Source organism: Myotis brandtii, unplaced genomic scaffold (genome assembly GCF_000412655.1).
Source record: "Myotis brandtii unplaced genomic scaffold, ASM41265v1 scaffold8, whole genome shotgun sequence".
Lineage (NCBI taxonomy): Eukaryota > Metazoa > Chordata > Mammalia > Chiroptera > Vespertilionidae > Myotis > Myotis brandtii.
This window is the reverse complement of record NW_005371219.1, coordinates 8,528,322-8,550,040: the sequence shown is the minus strand read 5'-3', so window position 1 is coordinate 8,550,040 and position 21,719 is coordinate 8,528,322. Positions and strand designations below refer to the sequence as shown.

At 36.4% G+C, this 21,719-nt stretch overlaps 1 protein-coding gene across 1 annotated transcript in view; it reads right to left on the bottom strand.

Annotated features, from left to right (window-relative positions):
* The window catches only part of SEC63 (SEC63 homolog, protein translocation regulator), an 81,472-nt gene that overhangs the window by 33,146 nt on the left and 26,607 nt on the right, over positions 1 to 21,719 (bottom strand). Inside the window, exons 2-9 of the mRNA XM_005883823.2 lie at positions 20,750 to 20,844; positions 19,883 to 19,982; positions 13,786 to 13,900; positions 11,585 to 11,697; positions 7,618 to 7,679; positions 7,013 to 7,071; positions 1,591 to 1,641; positions 385 to 493 (exon numbers count right to left, since the gene is read on the bottom strand). Coding sequence (XP_005883885.2) covers positions 385 to 493; positions 1,591 to 1,641; positions 7,013 to 7,071; positions 7,618 to 7,679; positions 11,585 to 11,697; positions 13,786 to 13,900; positions 19,883 to 19,982; positions 20,750 to 20,844 — 704 coding nt within the window. The remainder of the gene's footprint in view (positions 1 to 384; positions 494 to 1,590; positions 1,642 to 7,012; positions 7,072 to 7,617; positions 7,680 to 11,584; positions 11,698 to 13,785; positions 13,901 to 19,882; positions 19,983 to 20,749; positions 20,845 to 21,719) is intronic.

The following is a 21,719-nucleotide window of genomic DNA, read 5'->3' as shown; positions in this document are numbered from 1 at the left end:
AGCCTCATGTTCGCTTCCAGCTGCCTGGCTGCTGGCCGCCATCTTGGCTGACAGTTAATTTGCATAAGGATATGCTGATTAGCCAATGGGAAGGGTAGCGGTCGTACGCTAATTACCATGTTTCTCTTTTATTAGTGTAGATTAGTCCACATGAAGCTTTAACATAAAATTTCTGAGAAAAAAATACATATATAGCTGAGTAGATGGAAATAATAGCAATAGATCAAGAAATGTGATAAAGGTGTTAGCATTTTCCTCCGGTTTTAGGTACACGAACTAAATATCTATAAACGTAAAATGGAATTTCTCTATTTGAATGTGTATCAATTCCACATAAGTGACTCAGAAAATAATCTACTGTCATGGTTACTTAAATTTACTTACGTTTCATATCCATATTTCGAGTTTTATAAACAAAATATGTATAAATCTGTGTGGTGCGTATTAGAATCTGGTCTCCACTATAGCGTATTGAGCGATACCACCAAGACCCCTTAAACACAAATAAAATTAAATAAATAAAGCATAAAAACTATAATAAATGCTAGTTTAATAAGAAATATGTTTGTGGTCAAATTTTCTAAATGCTCATAAACCAATAAAAATTCCTCAGCTTTAGAACAAATACCTTCAACACATATTTTAAATTAATTATTTTGCAAATATGTATACTGCCTGATGACTACCTAACTATAATTATACCATTAAGACATTTAAGTTTCAGCTCGAAATTGTTTGAAGACAAAATAGAAATGAACCAACCCACTACTATAAGCAACAAACTGGTTCCTGATACATAATATGTCTTCAATAAATATTTAATAAATAAATAAATAAGCAATTTTACTATTTTAATTCACATTATTCCATACAATTGGATCCTAAACACAAAAATCCTATGAAGAAGGCACACAGGTTAATTATTAGCCTCACATAGGACTCAAAAACTGTAAGAGCAAAAAGAACACCACCAGTCATAAAAGTAATAAATAGTAAAATCATAAACTTTATGGTATCTACATACTGAGGTACCATGTAGCTGTTTTAAAAATGAGATCGCTCTAAATGTCATGCCCCCAATAGTTAAAGCAAAAAAGTCAGAACAATACATGTATTTTGTAATGTGTGTATAGAAAAATACAGGCTAGGGCAAAAGTAGGTTTACAGATGTTTGTATGGAAAATAATACAATTAATAAATAATAAAACAAGAATAAATTGTTTCATGTACTGTAAACCTACTTTTGCCTGAAACTGTATTTAAAAGGGAAATCACCAAATTTAAGCTTTGATTATCTCTAACAGAGATGTGGAGGGAGGTAGTGAAGGAAGACTCATTTTAAACTCTAAATACAACTGTAGTATTATCAGTTGTGTCTAACTTTTGAACTGGGAGGAAATACACTTTAGCATACTCAAGTGATGTCACCTTTAGAAGACCTTTAAAATATAGTTGAATATAATAAGATTCTTAAAATTCAAGGATCAATGGATTATATTCTAATACAAATTACAATCTAACAAGGAGACTCCAAAGCATACCAACAATTCCCTTTCCAAAAATATGTTCATAAAAAGAGCTAGAACTTACCACAACAACTGGAAGGATGACCATGAATGCCAATCCATATACAAGTAAAACCTAGAATTAAAGAGAAAAAAATTATGGTCTTCATCAGGCAAATTATAACAATATCCATGAACACTTATTTTGAGGCTTACATGGAGGAGGCACTATTAAAAGCACTCCTCATGTATTATTTTGTTTAATTCTTATTTTCAAATGCTCTGAGGAAGGTACCATTATTATTTTCCTTTTGAAGATAACCTGCAGCATATATATGTTTCATAGCTTGTCCTAGGTCACACAGCTAGTAAGTAGGTGAGAACCAGGATTGGCATTCCACCTACAGAAACTATGTTCTTTGCCACTACTAATAAATTACCTTTTCATTTGCTCTATAGATAACACCAGCAAAACAGAAATTATATTTCCCTTCCAGTCAAGTACTTATATAGCCACACCTTGGCAAGCGGTTAATGCCTTGGAAATAAATAATAGAACCCTGTCTGGTTCCTTTGTCTAAATATTGAGGAGTAACTTCATAATGTTCTGTTTGAAGTCTATTGGTCTCAGATTTTTCTCCCACTGCTTGATCCCTAATCTGGTAGCTAACTATGTTTCTCTTCTTTAGTATTCCCAGAATAAGCATAGGCATGATAAGCACACTTACATACAACAACTATATACCACTGAAGAAAACAAATGTTAATCTGCCATAAAATAACATTATAAATAGCCATTTCAAAACAAATTACAGACTATATGGATTTTGGTTTTTATTACTTCAAAGATAGCTCCTAGATCATTATTTTCAAGAAAGCAGGGAATCATCTATTCCTAAACAATAGGAATTCCTGACATTTTAGAGTTCAGCATCAATATGATTGAAGTCTGTATCCTACTGCCTCCTGAAGTACCCATACGGAATATATACCACTAATTTAGCATATATTATAATTAATTTAGCTTGGGTAAATGTGAAATGAAGGGTAATTTAACATTTGAGTACAACTTAGGATAAATACAGATACCATAAAAAAAGAGTAGTTCCAGGACTTCCAGTCAAGACAGCGGCAGAGATAAATGCAGTATTTGAATCCTCCAACTCAACTACAGAACCATCATTCAGAGCCACCTAAAATCTAGCTGAATGTAAGACCTAAAAATAGGGATTTAAAAAAGCTACATAGAGACTGGTCAGAGGGGCAGAGACTTGGAATGGGCTAGTCCACATCCACATGTGCTAGATAAAAATCAGGAGGAGTATCTCAGTCATGGTGGTCCCCCTGAAGAGCAAGGAATCCCAGCCCCATACCAGGCCCCCCCAGCCCAGCGTTCCAGTGCCAGGAGGAGAAGTCCCCATAACTTCTGGCTGTAAAAACCAGTGGGGATTGTGGTTGAGTGATAATGAGGGCTGCTGGAATCTCATGCAGTTCCTCTTAAAGGGCCTGCACATGGATTTATTCGGACTCACTCCCTCTGAGCTCCAGCACTGGGAAAGCAGCTCAAAAGGCACCAGGGACATACAGGAAGGAACTGAATTATCTGGCATCAGAGCAAAAGCTGGAGGAGCAGCCAAATGTGCCATTGTTCTTTTTCTGAGACCCCCTCCAACCTCAAAGAGCCAGCAAGTGGGTGTCATATCTCCATCAACCTGGCTCACACTGTTCATCACACTCTGGTGATTGCCTGAGACCCCATCTGCCCAACTTGAGGGCCCGCCCAAACTGTTTCCAGTGGTTTTTCCATACAAACCGCCTTTCTTGGCACCTGCTACAGACTTTCCTAAAATCTCTCAAACAAGCAGCATCTGGTCTTGGCATGTCCTACTCCTTTCGCTAAGTGGGCCCAGCCCCAGCACTAGTGGCAGCCAGCCTTAGTTTGCAGCCTGGCCTCTCCTGGGCACTTCCAAACTCAGCACAAGTAGGAGCCATCTGCAGATTTCTCCGAAGCTCATGCCAGGTGGTCCCAGACAGGGCAAAGGCAGTGGATGACCTTGCACCTCCTAGGAGTCCCCAGGGCCAGTGCACCTGGTGGAGAGCTTTAGACCATGCCAGATTACAATCCTACCACCTTCACTAGCAAGAAACTCTTTGGGCTAACTTGGTGAGCACAACAGCCCCACTGAAGTTCTATAAGGTTGGCTCCTGCACAACAGCTACTCTGCTGTAGTCACAGCAGGTCCTCACAGCCAATTGGCCTGGGGGTCAATCCCTTCCAGTGATGCCAACAGAAAAATTAAGGCTCAACTACAACAGGACAGTGCACACAGCCCACACAGGGGCGCACCTAGAGTTCCCAGCTGGGGTAACTGGGGAGGCTGTGCCACTGGGCCCTACAGAACACCTACTACACAAGGCCACTCTACTAAGTCCAGGAGACATAGCAGCTCTACCTAATACCTAGAAACAAACTTAGGGAAGCAGCCAAAATGTGGAGACAAAGAAATAGGTCCCAAATAAAAGAACAGCAGAAATTTCCAGAAAAAGAGCTAAATGAGCCCTGGCCAGTGGGGCTCAGTTGGTTGGGTTGGAGTGTCATCCTGTACACCAGAGGTGGCTGGTTTGATTCTTGGTCAGGGCACATACTTGGGTTGTACATTTGATCCCTGGTCAGGGCGTGTGTTAGAGGCAACCAATCTATGTTACTCTCTCACAATAATGTTTCTTTCTCTCTCTCCCCCTTACCCTCTAAAAAAAAAAGAACTAAATGAAATGGAAGCAAGCAAGCAAACTACCATAGAGTTCAAAACAATGGTTATAAGGATGCTCAAGGAACTTAGTGAGAACTTCAACAGCATGAAAAAGGACATAGAAATCATAAAAAGGAACCAATCAGAAATGAAAAATACACTAACTGAAACGAAGAATAATTTACAGGAAATCAACAGTAGATTTGATGAAGCCAAGAATCAAATCAGTGATTTGGAACATAAGGAAGCCAAATTACGCAATCAGAAAAGTAAAAGAAATCCAAAAAAAGGTAGTATAAGGAGTTTCTGAGACAACTTCAAGTGTACCAACATACGCATCATGGAGTCACTGGAAGAAGAGAAGAAGCAAGAAATTGAAAACTTCTCCGAAAAAAAATAATGAAGAAAACTTCCCTAACTTGGTGAAGGAAATGGACATACAAGTCTAGGAAGTGCAGAGAGTCCCAAACAAGGTGAACCCAAAGAGACCCATACCAAGACACATCATAAATACATGCAAAAGGTTAACGACAAAGAATCTTAAAAGCAGCAAGAGAAAAACAGTTACCTATAAGGGAGCTCCCATAAGACTATCAGCTTATTTCTCAAAAGAAACTTTGCAGGCCAGAAAGGAATGGCAGGAAATATTCAAAGTGATGAAAAGCAAGGACCTATAACCAAATTTACTCTACCCAGCTATCATTTAGAATCAAAGGATATATAAAGAGCTTCCAAGACATGAAAAGGCTAAAAGAGCTCATCATCACCAAATCATTATTATATGAAACTAGTGGCCCGGTGCACAAATTCATGCACATTGAAAGGAAATTAATTAGAAGAAATATTTTAATAACGCTATTCACCCTTTCTCTATAATAGAAGTGTCAACCAAATTCACAATTGACAATGACAGATCAAAACACACGCATGCGATTGGTGCCAGCAAGAGTTTTGAATGTACTGCACATGTGCGAGTCAACTTAGCCTTATATATATATAGAATATAGAATAAACTTGCTTAATTAGACCTGCTTTCTGATTTAGCTAAACTTTTTCCAGCCCAGTGAAGCACCCCAACTTCTCTTTCAGGTAATTGTCAGCAACACAGCAATAAATATCAACACAAAGCAGATTATTATTGTAGATCACGCAGGGAGAACAAAGGAAAAAATATTTAACTGCAGCAGTGTTTGACTATATTCTGCAGTGAGAAAATCTGAAGTCATTTTCAAGTTCCACCATTTCTTCCTTCTTTTCAGTTGGGTCAAGTTTCTAAGTTTCTAAATCTTGTTTGCTGGCCAATGAAAAAAAAATAGAATTCCACCGAGTCTCCTATCTACCTACTCCAGGACTTCTGTGAGGATGAAATGAGATGAGGCATGGGAAAACACTTCACAGACATTTGGTTAAAGTGTAAAATGTTTCCACCTGGCTATAAAACAAGTCGTATTCCTGGGCTGAAGAAACTCCAAGGAGGCTAGTCACTAGGGAGAGGAAGCCGGGCATTGCTACATGACATCATTACCCGGCGCCCACAGCCACCGTTTTTGGGCTGGGCTGGGCTGTGGGCCAAATTTTGCACCATGGGGTCTTGGCAGTGTTAGCTGAAATTTGGTGGGGTGTCGCTCCAGCGTGGTGGCAGGGCCTGTGTTCCACTTGGGGGAAGCCGAGTGTTGCTTTGTGGGTGCCAGGTCCCTCGTGCCATTTCTTTGTAAATGGCCAATGTGCGTCACAGCAGCTCCTGCGATGAGTGTCTGCCCCTGGTGGTCAGTGTGTGTCATAGCAACTGGTCGGAGGGACACTTAGCATATTAGCCTTTTACATATATAGATGTTAAAGGGTCTTCTTTAAGAAAAGGGGATATAAAAATATGAACAATAAAATGGCAGTAAATGCATACCTATCAACAACTGAATATAAAAACCAAAATAAACGAACAAGCAGAACAGAAACAGATTCATAGATGCAGAGAATATTTTTACAGCTGCCAGATAGGAAGGGGTTGAAGGGGTGGTTGAAAAAGGTGAAGGGATTAAGAAGTACAAATTGGTTGTTACAGAATAGTCATGGGGATGTAAAGTACAGCACAGGGCAGTGATGGCGAACCTTTTGAGCTCGGCATGTCAGCATTTTGCAAAACCCTAACTTAACTCTGGTGCCGTGTCACATATAGAAATTTTTTGATATTTGCAACCATAGTAAAACAAAGACAATATTTTGATATTTATTTTATATATTTAAATGCCATTTAACAAAGAAAAATCAACCAAAAAAATGAGTTCGCATGTCACCTCTGACATGCGTGTCATAGGTTCGCCATCACTGGCATAGGGAATATAGTAAATAGTATCCTAATAACTATGAACGGTGTCAGATGGGTATGAGATTTACTGGGATCAGGTCTAAGTTATATGTCTAATCACTGGGTGTACACCTGAAACTAATATAATATTGTTTGTCAACTGAATTGGAAAATAAAAATTAATGGCAAATAAAATTTAAAAAGCAGTAGTTCCCCAAACCAAGGGTATGACCTCATCTGAAACTGACTCCAAAAGAAAATCACATCTTTGTTTTAAGACTACAGTTAGAACACACTGCCCCAAACCAGCAACCTAATCATGGGAAAGAATTCTTTTCTCCATCACATAAAAAGTTTCACAATACACAGTTAAATTAAAAATAGCATACCAATATTTTCATTGTAATAGCTCTCTTTATGTCAAACATATTATAATGTGATATAAATAGACTCACCAAAATTGAATTTTTCTGGTCAACTATCCAAGCTGGCAGGGCTATTCCGAAGCTTGTGGCTAAAATAGAAAGAACATTTCTGTACTTCCAGAATTTATATCCCAAAATTCTGCCTCTCATCCCCACCCGCCCCCAAAAAAACAACAACTGAGAAAAATCATCTGATTACTACATGTGTTCTCATTACACAAATTAATGGAAATAGTCTATATCTGAAACTAAATCGTTCCAGAAGGAAAAAAAAATCAAAGTACATAAATTCCTTCTTAAAAAAAATCTAAATCCTTTTATATTTCCGGAGTTTATGTAAACACTGTATGTGAGAAAATATTTAAAGTCAGCAAAAAAACATTTTTGTCATTCAATTTTTATGAACTACTAACTGAAAATGTGAATGACAGTGACTACTCTTCTCATCAAAACAATCTAAGTTTTATCTTCTAAACTATTCTCTAGAAAAAAAATAGTTAAAAATTAATTAAAAGGAACTCAATTTACACATCTGTTTAACTCCCTGTGGCTGTTAAAATATTCTTTTCTATCTAATTAACATTTTAATAATATATATCATATCCCCAGTGTTTTTTAATAATCATTTACCCCACCTTGAGGTCCATCTGGATTTCCAAACTCTTCCCAATTTTTCCGGGACTCTTCATCAGTTAAACTAGCATCAAAAGAACAAAGTTTAATAGTTAGAAAGCCCCACCTGAAAAAAAGTACTCATATATACAAATTCCATTAAACAACCAACTCATTTCTTAAAGATATTAATTTCAGAGAATCAAAGAAAGCCTCTTTGAAATCAGAAAAACAGGGAAGCTAGAAATTCTGGATTAACAGAAAATGTCAACTATTGAGCCTTGATACAAATTCCTGGTTGCCCCATGGGTCTTCAAATTTAGCTACTTTAAGCCAGGAAGTGAAACTTTAAAAGCTAACACATTTTCTGAGAGAAGGCAGGAGGATTTGGTGCCTTTTTTTTTGTTCTTTATATGCTCATACATTTCCAAAATTTCTTCAATGAGCATGCTCACACTTCAATAATAATATAACCTATTTTCTAAACATAAAATTAATTCATAATAATCCCTCCAAAACTGGTGCCATATTCTCAACAAAAAAAAAGAAGAAAAACACCTATAAAAATCCATTGCTGTGAAAAAGGTCATTAGCACTGTGCTGAGATCACAATTTTCTTCCTAACCCAGGCAATATGAAGTGACAGAGTGAATATATTTTTTAACACCTAAATATAAATATTACCTATGAGCTGGGCAATAGCTAAAGGCACAGAGTGGGAGTGGTTTTATTCCAGGTTCCAGTGTAGATGCTAAGAAAACATTAAAATAAAATTTTATTTCCTTCGAACACTTTATAATGTTGTTAAGGGAACAAGGCAGAAATACACCCAAAAAAAGAAAAAGACTAATAATAAAATAAGAAAGGCTTTCTTGTAGATTAGTTGGCAAAAGATTATGTTTATGTCCAAATCCAATTTTGGTCCTATTTCTATTTCCCAGAATATATGTACTTAAGATACAATGTAGGTTCTATTCAACCAAGTTCCAAGTTGAAAGAGAGAATGCAGAAGTACCTTTATAAAATAGCAAAAATTTTCAACAATTTGAAAATATTTTAGAACTTATCGATTTGATAATTTATAAAAATAAGTATCCTGACATCTTTAGTCCTTATTTAGTCTATATCTCTACTTACACTATTTGAACTAAGGTCACAATAAAATACAGGAGCCAATGGAAAGCATAATTAGAGAGATTTCAAGTTAATAAGGAATGGTGCTAAGATTCTTTTCTGTTGAGAGATGTTTCTCAAAAAAGTTTGCCCCAGTTTCTTTGTACAATTGTACACCCCATCCAAAGCTTCAGCTATTGTTTCTCTCAATATTCTGTCTTCTAACTAGATTCTTTTCCACAAAATAATTATCTCTGACCCCTCTGCCTTTCTGTTGATGTCAGCACAATAAACTGCTCTGTTCTCTATTCAATGCCCTCAGATTTTGCAAAATAAAGCACAGCTCACATAATAGAAGCACTTGATTTTTAACCTGCAACCATACCTGATTATAATTCTATTAATTCATTCATTAAACCAACTTGTACAACTGCTGTGATAGGCACCATGCTGGATACTCAAATAAAAGGATTCATCAACTTTTTAAAAAGTCAGTGATTTCTTTGCCACTTACTAGTGCTTTAGTATAATACCATTCCTAAGACTTAGACTCTAGTAAAGATATAAACAAAGAATCGTAAATTTTCACAGGAAAAAGTATAAATATGCTAAAGAATATGAAAGAACATGCTATAGGTGATTTGTTAATTCATATAAGTTTAAACAAGCCCAATAATGCTAACATAATGTTTTTTAATTCAATGAGAATAAAGTTTCCTAAACATGATTATATCCCCTAACTTTGGAGGTAGAAGGTTGTATCATAGATCCAAGTATAAATTTAATGGAATCTGTGCCTCTTTTGCTCTGAAATATATACACATTTAAATATATACATAAAGCCCTGGCCATTGTGGCTCCATTGGTTGGGTGTCATCCTGGGCACCAAAAAGTTGCCAGTTCAATTCCTAGTCAGGGCACATGCCCAGGTTGCAGGCTCCATCCCCAGTAGAAGGCATACAGGAGGCAGCCAATCGATGTTTCACTCTCACATCAATGTTTCTCTCTCTCCTTCTCCTTTCCTCTCTCTAAAAATCAATAAAAAATTTATATATATAATATTCTGTATATAATTTCAAGGACCCCAGATTATAAATCTGATCTAGAGAATGCTTTCACTAAATTATATATTCGTGACCCTGAGTTGGCTATGTAAAGCTAAGTTACATACTCATGTGTACAAACACATGAAAACATATTTTTAAAAATTGGGATAGCTTTAAGGTTACATCTCTGCTGCCCACTTGTTAGAAAGTAGCTTGATCCTAGGTTTTATACCTGAAAGTCAAATCCCAACTGTATCCAGAAGAAACAGAAAATTGAATAGTTTCTAACTCCTCAAAAATAACCAGACCTCCTTTTTTCCTCTAAGTTAAAAATCTGGTATGAAGAAATAGGAATGACCCAGCTAGTTTATTATAATGGACAAATAAGGGAAGAGAAAATATCCTGAATAACCAAAGCAAATTCTAAAAAGCTTTATAGATCAAAGCCTGTAACTTTTGCATTCCAAAAGCTGCTTGAGTTATACTTAGGCTGCTAGAGTTATACATAAGATGGGAGCTTCAATCCAATCAGTCAGAACTTACATTTGGTAAAATATACAGTTTTATCAAATCTAGTTATACTTGTACAAGTTACAAGATCTCAAAGTCTGGGTCCCATAATCATTTACTTCTCAATTTGTGTTATATAGACCATCAACTAAGACATCTTACATACAAAACATTCTATATCTCGATCATGTAACTGAGTTAAAATGAAAGGCCACATTTTATTCTTCTGTACTTTTTAGAATAGTGATACATAACAGTCAGATTTCCAGTAACTTCAGAACAAATTCAGAAATTTGAACATGTTACAATACCTGAAGACTAGGGCAGAAAAAAAAACTGCACTAAAATTAAAACTACTAATTAAGTAATACTGTCTATCTGATTTCCTCTGAAATCTTCAGTTCTTCTGAAAACGGCAACTAAGGCACCGCAATACTTGCACAATTAGAGTAAATTCTTGAAGGAGACACAATAAAAAAAAGGGGGGGAAAGGAGACATCAATAGAAAGACAGTAATTTGAAGGACATTAGCTGTACAGAAAAGAAAAAAGTGGTACGGACTTCAGATGCTCCTGAATTACAAAATCACATTCATATAGATAACAAGCAATCCACAGGAAAGGGGGAAGAAGAGACACAGTCAATGTATTTTTACTGAGAACATAAATAAGATAGTATTTCCCCAACTTTTGTCATTCAGTTTGTTATTATATCTGAGTATCCTAATATTTACTTATATTTTATGTCATTGAATCCTCAAAAAACAGACATCTTGTTTGTATTTTACTCTTTAATTCAACATAAGAGCTATGTAGAGATATACCTATCACAAGTCCTAAAGAATCCAGCTAACCTTTAACTCTTGTAATAGTAATGCTCAAGGAATAACTACTTCTAATTGTATATACTCTATCCTGTTTCCCCAAAATTAAATTGGTCTTGTAAAGAATTTAAATGAGACAAGCTACACTGCCAAAACAAGAGAAACAGATCTTACCTTATTAAAAAAAAAAACTAGAAATGAAAACGGGAATAAGTATATCCTCTTTTAATTAGGATGCTTAGAAAAAGGTCAATTAACACATCACTACTTAATCTAACCAACTTCATATGGCAAATGCACTATCTAAGTTACTTAAAATTAAGGTTTTAGTTAGATTACCATTTTAGCTCTGCCAGGCAGTTCTATAAATGACAGACTCTGCATATGAGGTCAACATTTAATAGAAATGTATGACAACTATTTTATTTACTATTTTATTCAAATAGAAAACTATCTTTACCACTCTTAAAAATATGTAATGAATCCTATGATACTTACGCTGCATAAGCTTTTGCTATCCTCATGAACATAACTTCATCACCCCCTTTATCTGGATGATATTTAAGTGACAGCAAACGGTATTGTTTCTTAATTTCTGTTACTGTTGCCCCCTAAAAGGAAAAGGTTTGTTTAAGTAAAAGTAAGCACAATGCTGTAAAAACAAAACACATCCCATTTGGAACTTAAGATATTAAATACTCAATATTTTCAGAAAGAGAAAATGAATTTTTATCCTATATTTTTTGTGCCATAAATTCCACCCCATGTATTTTTTAAATAAAAATATACTTATTTTGTCCGATATATTTATTTTATTGAGCACCTACTATGTGTCATGCAGTACACTAGGCACTGATGATATGAGAAAGAAACCATGAACAGCACAGGTTTGAACTACACAAGTTCATTTATTTATACATGGATTTTTTTGGTATTCGCAGATTTCACATTGTGGAATCAATTAACCACAGACTAAAAATACTGTGATGTGAAGGACTATAGAGTCAAAAGCTATACTCGAATTTTTGACCAGGCAAGAGCAGCACCTCAACCCCCATGCTGTTAAGGGTCAACTGTAATGATGTATTTAAATAAAATAAAAGGATTGTCACATTTAAATATCAAAGAATGATCACACTAAATTAAGTCTGGCTGAAAAAAACCTCCAATCAAAGCTTAACTTCCTTTGTAAGAAATAATCTGAAGAATATCTGGTTTCATCTGCTTGTCAATATTTTAAAATTAAGTAAATACTTAATAAGCTTACTTTAGTTGTTTCCTATTAGATTCACTTTCTATTAATAAGTTTTTCATAACTTTCATAGCATCAAATCGCCCCCAAACCTTTTAATTTTTAAAATTTCTTGATGACCATGATCATCACAATGAAAGAAAAACAAATTATAGAAATACTTTGCTTCTAACAAAGCAGAAAACTGGAAGATAAACACATTCCTTACTTTGTATTATATGAATCTCTGGGTCAAGTCATCTACTAGTACTGAGCAGAGACTAGAAGTAAAAGAATTGGTTTGGGGAAAACATGGAAAGAGCACTAGATTTAGCTTGACTCCTAAGAAGTTATAGGATCCTGGACAATATACAAATTTTTCAGGTCCCATTTTCACCATCAGGAAAAAAGGCTAGCTGACCTCTAGCATTCATTTCAGTCTAACTTTCCACTGATATACCTAAGACTAATTTTCTGTTGGGACCCAATAATCAAGTTCAATTAATCAATCAAGAGATCACCCTTGCCCTAACCGGTTTGGCTCAGTGGGTAGAGCGTCAGCCTGTGGACTGAAGGGTCCCAGGTTCGATTCCGGTCAAGGGCATGTACCTTGGTTGCGGGCACATCCCCAGTAGGGGGGTGTGCAGGAGGCAGCTGATTGATGTTTCTCACTCATTGATGTTTCTAACTCTCTATTCCTCTCACTTCCTCTCTGTAAAAAATCAATAAAATATATTTTTTTAAAAAAAAAAAAAAAGAGAGAGATCACTTTTGCCCTGACCGGTTTGGCTCAGTGGATGGAGCGTCAGCCTGCGGACTGAAGGGTCCCGGGTTCGATTCCGGTCAAGGGAATGTACCTTGGTTGCGGGCACATCCCCAGTAGGGGGGTGTGCAGGAGGCAGCTGATTGATGTTTCTCACTCATTGATGTTTCTAACTCTCTATTCCTCTCACTTCCTCTCTGTAAAAAATCAATAAAATATATTTAAAAAAAAAAAAAAGAGATCACCCAATGGGTCACCCAAAGTTAATGTGAATTTCTATGACAATGACACCAGTTCTTTAAAATACATAAAGAGTTAACACTCTACCTTAGTGTCAACTAACACAGGGACATAAGATTTTAATCATCCAACTAACATATATAAATCTTCTGGTTTTAACTTTGCATTAACCTATCTTACACGTCTTTTAAAAATATACCCACTCACTAACTTTCCACCTGATCTTCAAATATTCTTACATTTTAGTAATTACAAATCAATTCTTAATAGGATGGCAATCATCTGTAGCTTAAAAAACATATGTACATTAGAATAATTAATGGATTAGATAGCTCATTTTAATAAAAATTTTAACTGACCACAGTTTTATTTTTTAGGCACAGTCCAATTACTTTTAGGACGTGGACTTACAGTGTTTTCATGGGATCATTAAACTAATGTGCATTATATAAAAATACTACTTACAGGATCCAAATTTAATACTTCATAAGGATTGTATTCCTGATATTCTCGGTCAGTTTTAGAAACTTTGTATGCAAGGAATAAGAATAATGCCCATCCTGCAAGCAGAATTATTTTCCTGTTTAGAAAAAAGATAAGTGAAATAAATAAATACATCTATATGGTTTTCCTTTAAGAGTCATTATGGCAAGATCAAGGCATAAACAATCTGAAGTGGTCTCATAACACTATGCCACTGACTCAAATTCTAAACTCCTGTTATAGCAAGAACAGTGTCTTTTTCACCTTTGAATTCTCTAGAATATTGTATAATGCCTGGCATTTCATATTCTCAGTTACTACTTGCAGAACTGTAAGTACCAAATTCAACTTATTAATTTATTGGACTATTACATTCAATCAAAATACATTAATGCCAAGAATTCAGTAAACCATTTAATGTAAAAGAGAATTGTTCTTGACCTTGCAATAATACTTTTAGAAAAACAAACTACAAAAAATAATGGGTCAATTGTGCAAAGATGAATATACAGCCATGTTTATAATGGTAAAACTCTGGAAACAACTTAAGTGTCCTTTAATAGGAAACTAAGTAAACAAAGATAGAACCACACAATGGAACATTTTTTAGCCAATAAATATATAAAAAAGATGCACATACTAGTTTTTAAAAAGATATAAAATAACATTTAATTTGGGGAAAAAACTAATTCTCTCTGATATGTTCTGTTTAGTGAAAATATTTTAAAGATTATTACCAGTGTTGGAGAGACTAAAGAAAAAAGGAACTCTCACACACTCTATACTCTGAAGGAATATCTGGCAATAAGGTATCAAAAGACCTAAAGCAGTACATACCCTTTCAACTGTCCATCTACGTTACTTCAAGAAACTTAAAAGGAAATAAACTAGAATTAAATATATAAAGTATAAAAGGGTGGTTACAGATATAAATAACAGCAGAAAACATATATGTACATAAATGCCTATCAACAGAGTACTAGACAAATAAATTAACAGTGAAACACTGTATATCTATACAGTGAAACACTACCTGGCCACTAAAAACGTGTGCACTGGAAGATTATCTACCTTGTGTTATTAAATTTAAAAAAACCAACACAGCTTTCAAAGCTGTATGTACATGTAATATAATCCTATTTTTGTAAATAAGTTTATTGCAAATAAAAATATAGAAATGTAAATCATCTTAATAGTGGCTATCTTTAAGTGATGAAATTAAAAGATTTATGAAATATCACAATCTGTTACACTGAATAGAAATTGTTAAACCAAGACAAAAAGAATCATAGGAGGCCTAATAAAAAAAAAATTGGGGTGGCCTGTCTTCAAAGACAGAAAGAAAATGTTCCATGTGTTTAATCTCTCTTGTTAGGAACCTAGCTTTGGAATGAGTTAGAATCTAGTTCCAACCCACCTGCTTACCTCTATCATGCTGATTTTTCAAAGTCCCCTAAGCTTGTCCCACCATCACGCTTTTACTCTCTTGGATCTTTCTACCTAGAATTCCCATTTTACATCTCTGCCTATCCAAACTCTATTTCATTCTTCAAGACTCAACTCAGGTTATTCACCCTCCAAGAAGCAGTCCTCATCAACGGGGAGACTGTAACTACTGTCACAAAAAAGTAGAAACCGTGACTTTCCTCCTCTGACTCGATGCAAGCTCCTTGAGCCCTGGATATGATCTTAATTCAGTTTTAACTAACTTCAGAGTAGCTTAAACAGTTAGCACTGAGATGCAAATTTATTTCCATCTGGTCAAAATAACGCTCTACTCTTTATTAAGAGCATAATAAGTACTGCAAGCTGCTTTCCACACTATCTATAGACCAAAAGAAGAAAAGGGAGCCCTATCTGGAGTGCTCCCACTCTTACCTGGCTATCTAGGGAGAGGTACTTATGAACAGAGGCTCTGGAACAAAACTACCAACTAAAGCCAAATCCCTGCTTCACCACTTATTAACCAAGAGATCTTAACAAGTTGCTTAGCCTTTTATATCTCAGTTTCCAACTTTTAGGGTAGGTTTGAGAATCAACTGAGATTAGGTATGTAAAGCACCTAGAAAGTGCTTCAGATATCATAAATAATTCATACCAGCTATTGGCTGTTATTAGTAACTCCACCCAAATCTCAGCTCAGACATCATTATTCAGGGACACTTCTCTGTGTAGAGCCAGAGTTATAAGCCATTCCTCTACTCCTTCATGGCATCCCCCTTACTAAACTCTATTATTATTTGTTTACTTAACAGTATCCCCCAAAACTGTAAGTAGTTGAAACATGTCTACTTATTAATCACAGTATATTGGCACCTAGCAGTAGGTGCACAATAACTACTTATTGAATTAAAATAAAAATAATTTAAAATAGTAATTTTAACTCAACTCCAAAGTTTGCTAATTACCCCAATATCCAAAAGAACACATGAAAATATACTTTATTCCCACACAAATAACTCTGCATTTTCTTTTTTTTTAATATATTTTATTGATTGGAAAACTACCCAGGCCCTCACTGGGTTCTGTGCACATTTGGACAAAAGGATAACAATCTCAATGATGTGGTTTCCCAGACCACCAAAGATAACAAACTGCACATGGAACCATTTCTTTGTATCTATATGAGATAACAGATGAATAGATGCTGACTACAACTAGTGTGATATAATCATTTTAAAAATATATTTTATTGGTTCTTTACAGAGAGGAAGGGAGAGGAAGAGGGATAGAGAGTTAGAAACATCGATGAGAGAGAAACATCAATCAGCTGCCTCCTGCACACTCCCTACTGGGGATGTGCCCGCAACCAAGGTACATGCCCTTGACCAGAATCGAACCTGGGACCCTTGAGTCTGCAGGCCGACGCTCTATCCACTGAGCCAAACCAGCTAGGGCTCCGCATTTTCTTTTACCAATTCTCCCAACAGGCTAACAAAGGTCAGAAAACAAAGATAAAGGTGAAATTGAAAGCCAGATTTAAAAGCAAACAAGGGCAGAAGGAAAAGGAAACAAAACACCTAGGATATGTTATGCCCCTTGTTAGATGCTTTACTTGTAGCATCTGGCTCTATAAGCCAAAGGGAGGAGAGCAGAGGCTCAAGACAGAACCCACCAGACTGATGAAAAAAATTACCACAACCAATAAAACCCTGGTCTAATTTCCCGAGCCAAAGCAAAGGTGGAAACAATAAACTGCATCATGCTCTTGACCAATTTTTTTAGAAAGCATGTTTGGTTCCTCTATAAGTCAGTGGTTCTCAACCTTGGCTGCACATTAGAATCACCTGGGAATCTTTTTAAAATCCTGATTTCTGGGCCTCATCCTCCGGAAATTCTGTTTCTTTGTTATGGGGTGGGGCCACAACATTAGTAACAAAGAAACAGAATTTCCAGAGGATGAGGCCCAGAAATCAGGATTTTAAAAAGATTCCCAGGTGATTCTAATGTGCAGCCAAGGTTGAGAACCACTGCTCTAAAAAGATAAGCATTTTCACTATATAGAGAGTCAGTAATTAGTTAACTTGTGAAGTCTTGTATTTTTCTTAAGCACACTTTAAAAGTTATTTTGGAAGCAACTTTCAGAAATTAAAGTATTACACAAAGACTGCTTAATTGTAAAAGAATACTTCAGGGTTAAGTAGCAAAAAAGATTTTGATGTTTCTGACCTTATCTAAATTGTTACCAGTATCAATGTAACCCTTCCTTACTTGAACATCCTTTAATCTGTACTTCCAGTTAAGTAAATCAGTTTATTAATCACTGAAGAGAATTTCAGAGTTGGTCTGCTTTTTTTTTTCTTGAAAACTAAGGTTCAAATACCTACAAAGTGTTGACCAAAGTCCAGAAAAGAAGAGATTGGTAGGTCAAAAATATTTGCCTTTTAGCTTCACATCATTGAAGAACTCAACACCAAAGCCAAGATTTCCCTCCCTCTACAAAGGAACTAAACCAGGCAAAGTCTTAAAAAACAAAATCTATTTAAACCTCCTGAAGTTACACAAGTAAAAACTATCATCATCATTTTAAACAAGATTAAGACCTGGCCAACATGGCTCAGTGGGTGAGCATAGACCTATGAACCAGGAGGTCAAGGTTCGATTCCCGGTCAGGGCACATGCCCAGTTTGCAGGCTCCATCCCCAGTGTGAGGGGTGCAGGAGGCAGCCGATCAATCATTCTCTCTCATCCCTGAAATTTCTCTCTCTCTCTCTCCCTCTCCCTTCCTCTCTGAAATCAATAAAAACATATTTATTTTAAGAAAAAGAAAAAAACTGGTTCGACTTTTACTTATTTCCTGTTAGGTTTTTCCCCTCCTATCTACTGGATAGATAAATGTAGGTAATTTACAAGCTACAGTCCTCCAATAATGGCAACTCTTTCACCTCCTATCAGTGTCATGTAGTATTATCTCTAAACTAGAGGCTCGGTGCACAAAATTCATGCACTTTGGGTGGGGGTGTCCCTCAGCCCAGCCTGCGCCCTCTCCCAGTCCAGGAGTCCTTGGGGGATGTCCGACTGACAGCTCCCCCTGTGGGAGTGCACTGACCACCAGGGAGCAGCTCCTGCATTGAGCATCTGCCCCCTGGTGGTCAGTGCACGTCATAGCAACCGGTTGTTCCGCTATTCCGTCGATTCGCATATTTGCCTTTTATTATAAAGGATGCATATTTGCCTTTTATTATAAAGGATTGATGACTTAGGGCAGCGGTTCTCAACCTGTGGGTCGCCAACCTGTGGGTTGCGACCCCTTTGGGGGTCAAACGACCCTTTCACAGGGGTCGCCTAAGACCATCGGAAAACACATATAGCATATCAGATATTTACATTACCCATAACAGTAGCAAAATTACAGTTATGAAGTAGCAACGAAAATAATTTTATGGCTGGGGGTCACCACAACATGAGGAACTGTATTAAAGGGTCACAGCATTAGGAAGGTTGAGAACCACTGACTTAGGGTGAAGATCCAAAGCCTATGCTCTAAACCGGCATATCCCATAGCCCAGTGGTCGGCAAACTGAGGCTCGCAAGCCACATACGGCTCTTTGGCCCCTTGAGTGTGGCTCTTCCACAAAATACCACGTGCGGGCGCACACATACAGTGCGATTGAAACTTCATGGCCCATGCGCAGAAGTCGGTATTTTGTGGAAGAGCCACACTCAAGGGGCCAAAGAGCCGCATGTGGCTCGCGAGCTGCAGTTTGCTGACCACTGCCATAGCCTCACAAAATCAAATAGGCCGACTCTAATTAAACATGGTAATGGCCTGTTTAAGCAGATAGGCCTGCCAAAACAAAGAGTAACTAGGTCTCCAATCCACCACTTCTAGCTGTATGATCTCATTCAAGTAACCTCATTTTTTTAGTCTCAGTTTCCTCATCTGAGAAAAAGCAAAAACATCTACCTTGAAGTTAATATAAAACTAATGAGATAACTTACAAGGCCCTAGCACAGCACCTGGCATACAGTATGTGCTCAATAAACTTTATCACATGAAATTCAAACTTGATCATGCCACTTCCCTGCTTTTTTTATAATCTTTTAAAGATTCTTCTGTCTTTAAGACAAAAATTCAAATACTGACACAAAATGCACAAGGTTTTCCTTTAAGATTTGACTTCTCGCCGAAACCGGTTTGGCTCAGTGGATAGAGCGTCGGCCTGCGGACTGAAAGGTCCCGGGTTCGATTCCGGTCAAGGGCATGTACGTTGGTTGCGGGCACACCCCCAGTAGGAGATGTGCAGGAGGCAGCTGGTCGATGTTTCTCTCTCATCGATGTTTCTAACTCTTTATCCCTCTCTCTTCCTCTCTGTAAAAAATCAATAAAATATTTTAAAAAAAAAAGATTTGACTTCTCTTTCTCCCCTTCTCCTTTGAGTCAGAAGCACACTCTCTCCTTTCAATTTGTAAACAACTCTGTTCAGACACCTCTCAAATTTACTATTCACATCTTAACCATACTAAGGTCACAATTTCTTTACAGATACATGTTTTATTCATTATTATACACCTATTTTAGATGATACCTAGCAAAAAGTAAACACTAAATATTTTTTTATTGAAACCAATTACTTACTTTATTGTAGGAATAATATTTGGCTGGGGCTTTAATAACCGTAAACGATACCACATACATCTTCCATATACTTTTCTGATATTCTTTAATCGAATTTGCTCTGTCAAAAAAAATAATAAGGGGATAAGTTAAACCATTTTTCACAGTAAAGGCAAAACCAGAGTTAATACCATACTAACCTTCATTACCATGCTAATACTTTATTGGCACAAGAAAATACTGCCTACTTAAATAACATTTAGGATAATTTCACAAGATAGGTTAAATTTTCTGCCACTTAGAACAAATGATCTATTTGGGAAATTTTATTCAACTACCAGGGAATCATTTTCCATGTGATACTTAAATACTTCTAATTGAAATATGTAAAAACTAACTTGAATCCAAAATATTTAGTCACATAATCAGTATTTTCTGAGATATTCTCTCCTCCTTTCCCTTCTACTATAGAAAGAGTAAAAAGTATAAAGTAGTTGAAGCATGTGGTTTATTAAGGAAGCTAGGCAGAAATTATATTCTTCAAACATGAAAATAATTATATTAAATTAGAAAAGTCACCCAAATCCATAAGATGTTAAAATGAGTCCATATAAGTTATGACAAAAGGCATTATTTTAGTCCCCAGGAAAAAAATTGAAAAGAAATTAAACCAAGGCCAAAATATCATGTAGAGTTTTACTATAATAAAACTATAATCACTTGGTTTGGATAATGCTCCCAACTTAAAAAAAATGTTTTAAGTTTTAAAATAAAATACCCTTTCACAAAGACGGCATGCAGAAAGCAAAGAAAGAAGCCAAGGCCGAGAAGGCAGGTGCTATAAGGCATCCACAGCCACACACAAAAAATTATCCACATGTTATTCACCTTCTGGTAGCCCAAGACATTCCAAAAGCAGCCCAAGTATCCTCAAAAGAGCAACAAGCTTGACCACTATGCCATCATTGGGTTCCCCCTTAGTACTGAAGTCAACCATGAAAATAGAAGACAAAAACACACTTGGGTTCATTGCCAATGTCAAGGCTAACAAGCACCAGACCAAACAGACTGTGAAGAAACTCTATGACAGCCCTGGCTGGGTGGCTCATAAAGTTAGTTGGAGCACCATCTCATACATCAAAATGTTGCAGGTTCGATTGTCGATCAGGGCACATACAGGAGGCAACCGATTTATGTTTCTCTCTCTCCCTTCCTCTCTCTCTAAAATCAATAAAAACATATCCTCAAGTGAGGATTAAAAAAAAAAAAAAAGCTCTATGACAATGACACAGCCAAGGTTACACACTACTCAGGCCTATTGGAGAGAAGGCATATGTTCAACTGCGTCCTGACTATTTAGGATGCTTTGGATGTTGCCAATAAAACCAAAGTCATCTAAACTGAGTCCAGCTGGCTAATGCTATTAGGAAACTACAAAACCACAGTCCTTAAATGAAATGTCAAATAAGTAAAAGAACTTTATAGATAACAGAATGCTTCAAAGCCACCATGTTAAGAAGTCCAACTATCCTGTTAGCACCATGCTTTGAGAAAAGCATCCACAAGGCAGCTATATGGCAGGAGCTACCAGAACCAGATATGGTAAAGGAGGATCCATGTAGTTGAAGGGGAGGTGGCAGAAAGGGAAATATGCAGGAAGACTGACCAAATAATACAGGAGTGAGCAAAAGTGGGTATACAGTTGTTAGTATACAAAACACAGTTTATTCTTGTATATTATTACTGTTAACCTACTTTTGCTCACCCCTCTAGAGGTAACTGGAATCAGTTTTTCACTGTCAGAAGGCATACACACACACACACACACACACACACACACACACACACACACACACAC